Raw genomic sequence first — 4,301 nt, 5'->3', positions numbered from 1 at the left:
TATGCTACTCGTGTTTTCTGTGTGGGCTTTGTTTATGTCTTTTGGGGCTCAAAAACAAAACACTAGTCTGTTAATAATTTATTATTAAATCATTAAAAATATTAAAATAAATATTATTTTTAATTATTTTAATTTAATTAAAAATATAAATAAAGTAACTCAAGATGATACGTTTAGGGATGACAATTTGATAAGGTTAATTTTTATATTAAAAAATAGGTTTTTTGTTGGATTAAGTTGAATTTTATGAACGATGTGTATGGTTGAATACGAGTCTGGTAAGGACGGATTCAGGATTAGGAATTGTCAGGGATTGAAATATTAAATTTTTTTAAGAAACATACAATAGTTTATAGGTATTTAAAGTTAAAATTCAGGAGATAGTGTTTAATATTTAAATTTACAATAACCTAAATTGTTATTAGACCAAAAAATCGAGAACATTGGATTATCATTATTCAGTTCAACCCCTACAAGATTAAATATTTAATAAATTCTTTTTTTTTAATTTAAATATTTATTTTTAGATGAATTAAAAAACTATTAGATCAAAATCTATCGAATATAAAAAAAAATTTACAGGGGCCGAGACCCCTTTAGCCCCCAAGAGAACTCCCTAGAGTCTGGTATGAAATATCTTTGATTTTATTAACCTAGGATAATAACTTAATAAGATAATTTTGATAATAATTATTATAATGTCATTCTTTCTATAATTCTTTTTAATTAAGTCTCTATTTTTGTCAAATATAAATAATATTTTAGTATTTAAGTTGAATCATTCAGAGTTTTTATATTGACATTTGGATTAAATTTTAAATAAAAAATCTTTCGAAATTCGAGTCGAATCGAATTCAAATAAAAAAAAATACTTTTCAATTTAAATTAGCCAATAACCCGACTTATTGTTATCCTTAAATACACTAAACAAATAGTCATGTTGACAATACATATAGATAGTGACGGAGGTACATAGGAACTTTGGGAGCCACTGCCTCCCACATTTTTTTATCATTAAATAATACTGAGATAATTATTTATTTAAATCTTTAAATTTTGATTTATTTTGATTTTGTTTTTCATTTTCTATTATTAATTATATATTTTTCCCCTTAAACTAAAATCCTAACTTTATATCTGTATATATAGATTAACATACAACCCAAAATACCAATTTATATAAAGTTAATTTTATCATTATATCAAATCAGTAGCAATAGTGTCTATTATCATTGAAGTGATGATAAATATGTTAATAACCTTAAACATTCAACTGATATATGAATTTACTATTGATTGAACATAATTAGTTAAATTTCCAATCCTAGTTGATCCATTTCATCATGAACAAGATGTACAACCAACAATTTCATAACCCTCTAATGCTAAGATTGTAGATAATACGAGACAATCACGATAGGATTGTAGATGAGAGAGACAAATCACGAGATATTTAAGATTAATTCAGTCAAAGTTTAATCAATTCTCAAATTGAATGCACTTGATTCGAGCTCGAACTCAACTTGAATTCTTAACGAGCTAAAATGAACTACTTGATATCCAATTCCAAAAGTTTGTGATCAACTTGAAAGAATAATATATTAAACTTTTAAAATTTTAAATTAAATTATTAACAATATTAACATTTATATGTTGTTTTTTCTCCAATATATATATATATAATATAAGACTTTCATGTACTTAAGGTTCAAATTTGAACTCGAGTTTGAACTTTAATTGAGCTAAATATAAAAATATTTCGAGTATAACAATTTTAAGTTCGTGAATTTTCGCTTCGAGTCGAGTCGAGCTCAACAGTACTCAAGCTCGACTCGATTACAGCCCTACTCCCTGCAAGTAAAACATATGTAGAAACCTAAAGTAACAAAATTAACACAAGTGAACAACACACTAGGATTCAAAATTTGCTACCACTACTTCCAGGACAACATCATGATCCTTAAAAATCTTCAAATCTCAGTCAGGTTGAACATTCCATTGTACAAAGAAAATTTTGCCAATAAACTACAACAAAAATTTCTCCAACTTCAGGTGAAAATAATATTCTCAGTCATTCTGTCAAACCAAAGTGTGAATGATGAAAGTTGCATGAGCATTTCAGCTTCATTCAATCACTAGTCACCGAATAGATCATCTTCACTATCATCATCTTTAGAGGCGGTGTTACTTCCCGATTTTCCACTTGAAACATCAGTACCCTTTCCAGTAATAGCATCCTTCGTAGGAGAAGATGACCCTTGTCTGCCGGTCAAACTATCGGAACTGTACGCCCAGGAAGAACCCACTTTGTCGGATAAAGATTCTCCATAAAGATCATCGTAGATCCCACCTTTAGGAGCATTTTTTACCTTGTTCAAGACTTCTTGCAGCTTATCGGTCACGCCTTTCTGAATAACTGATGATTGATCCTTACCTTTAGGAATTACGGTTGTCTGTACTAGAGATTCATATTTGCCAACAAGACTTCCTTCTTTCACACCTAGAGGTCCAGGTTCAGTTTCTACATCTGCACCATCTGAAATTCCAACAACTTCAACCAGTTCACCTCCAGCATGATCCTTGAAGGTCACTTTTAGTTTCCTCATTCTCTTAGCGTGTCTCCCTGACTCTGTGTTGTCTTCTGTTCCAGCTAATGAGATGGAAGACACACTGGACTTTGGCAGCAGGTCGGGTTTGGTCAGACCGTAACGATTTATAAGTGTATTATACGCAACAACAGCTTCTTCATCAGAAGGATCAGGCTTTGGGGGTAGATTTATCTCGGCGGGAGGTGAGGGACAAGGAAACAGAGCAGCGTTGTTCTTGCGTAAGATATAAGTTCTTGTTGATGCAGCAAAGCGCAAAGATTGCCCTACTTCAAGTTCAACAGGTGTATCTTTTTTCAAACGCTCATTTGCAACAAATGTTCCATGTGCTGACCCCAAATCGATTACATAAATGCTGTTAAGATTGTTACAGCTGATCATTAAAACTTTACATGTGGTTTTAAAATTAACAAGAGAGCTTTCTAAATCAATACTATATCCAAGAATGGAGACGAGGATTTGATTTCATATAAATAGAATTAGCCAAAAACTACAAATACAAGGCAATAACTAGAAGAGCATCAACTTATTGAATTGTCGACCAGTAAACTCAGCGAAGTGGAAAATAGAAAAGGAAGTGACCTGCCATTCTTGTGAGGAACGACAGCAGCATGCTGACGTGAAACAGACTGATGATCAAGCACGAAATCGCAAACATGATGTTGCCTTCCAAAGATGTGCCTGCGTCTATCGAGTTCAATGCGATCAAGCACCTGTCCTTCCTTAAGAACTTCGAGATGATAAACACCAGGGCGAGGCTCAATTGCCCAATCAGGAGGCTGCCAAGTGGATTGACCCCCACCAAGCTGAGTGGCAGGCTGAACCTGATTTTGATCCTCCCGCTGAGGCTGAGCAGCCGCATTTTGAGAACGTTGTTGAACTTGAACAGGAGTCGTTGCCGGGGAAGAATTTATTGAGACCGAGAAAGGTTCCAAAGATTGAGCTTTCCTGAATTTCTCAAGACCACCTCTCCCATACATGTTTTCCCCTCTTTCTATCAATGATAATCACTCGGAAACAAACAAACCCAGTGTATTCAATAGTTAATTACTAATATTCTTCTGTCACTACTCAGAAGCATCAGCATAATTCCATACATCAAGTTTAGCAGCAACCCTCCAACTCAATCATTCACAGAACTGCAAACCTAGGATCAAAACCCCCATGAACACATCAAAATTCTAAGTTATGAATAACTAAGAGAATCAAACCGGGATGGGTTTAGCTTAAATTTTGCAGAAAATGGATAGGAATTCGAAAACCCATATTTTTCCAACCAATGATACAGACAAATTATGGACAAAAAAGTCTACTTCGAAAAATGATCTAATCTTCTACAACTAAATACACAAAAAAGAAAGAAGAACATAGATATGGATGAAGTTGAATAATAGCAGAGCGAGAGAGAGCGATTAAGAGACTAACCTTTGGGCAGAGAGCGATGACGGGGAGAAAAAGCAAACAAATCGTTACCACATAATATACAAATTCAACACTCTCACTCTGTACGTATCACCATCTTCAACCGAAACCCAATTCTTTGTTTCCTAAGGCCAAATCAACAAGCAGCAAGAAGAAGCTTTCTTTGTTGCTTTCAGCGCGCTATGCCGGGGAAGGGAAATGGGATCCACATCCGCTACGGCTATTTATTCCCTGTGTTTTCCTTTCTTTGTTTCCTAATTTCTGAGAGTTAAA

At 33.6% G+C, this 4,301-nt stretch overlaps 1 protein-coding gene across 2 annotated transcripts; it reads right to left on the bottom strand.

The window, feature by feature from the left end:
• Window positions 1–1,937: 1,937 nt before the first annotated feature.
• LOC120119460 (protein phosphatase 1 regulatory inhibitor subunit PPP1R8 homolog) lies at window positions 1,938–4,301 on the bottom strand. 2 transcript variants are annotated; one of them, XM_039139280.1, is made up of 3 exons: window positions 4,032–4,301; window positions 3,189–3,753; window positions 1,938–2,961 (listed from the first exon to the last, which is right to left on the bottom strand). In XM_039139280.1, the coding sequence occupies exons 2-3, from the start codon at window positions 3,584–3,586 to the stop codon at window positions 2,136–2,138; spliced, it is 1,224 nt and encodes a 407-aa protein (XP_038995211.1). In that variant the 5' UTR covers window positions 3,587–3,753; window positions 4,032–4,301; the 3' UTR covers window positions 1,938–2,135. The 2 variants fall into 2 exon arrangements, with proteins under 2 accessions (XP_038995211.1, XP_038995212.1); XM_039139281.1 differs by having other exon boundaries at window positions 3,189–3,745.

This window comes from Hibiscus syriacus, unplaced genomic scaffold, assembly GCF_006381635.1.
Source record: "Hibiscus syriacus cultivar Baekdansim isolate YM2019G1 unplaced genomic scaffold, ASM638163v2 tig00110332_pilon, whole genome shotgun sequence".
Lineage (NCBI taxonomy): Eukaryota > Viridiplantae > Streptophyta > Magnoliopsida > Malvales > Malvaceae > Hibiscus > Hibiscus syriacus.
The sequence above is the reverse complement of the archived record's forward strand: the minus strand, read 5'-3'. Positions and strand labels throughout refer to the sequence as shown.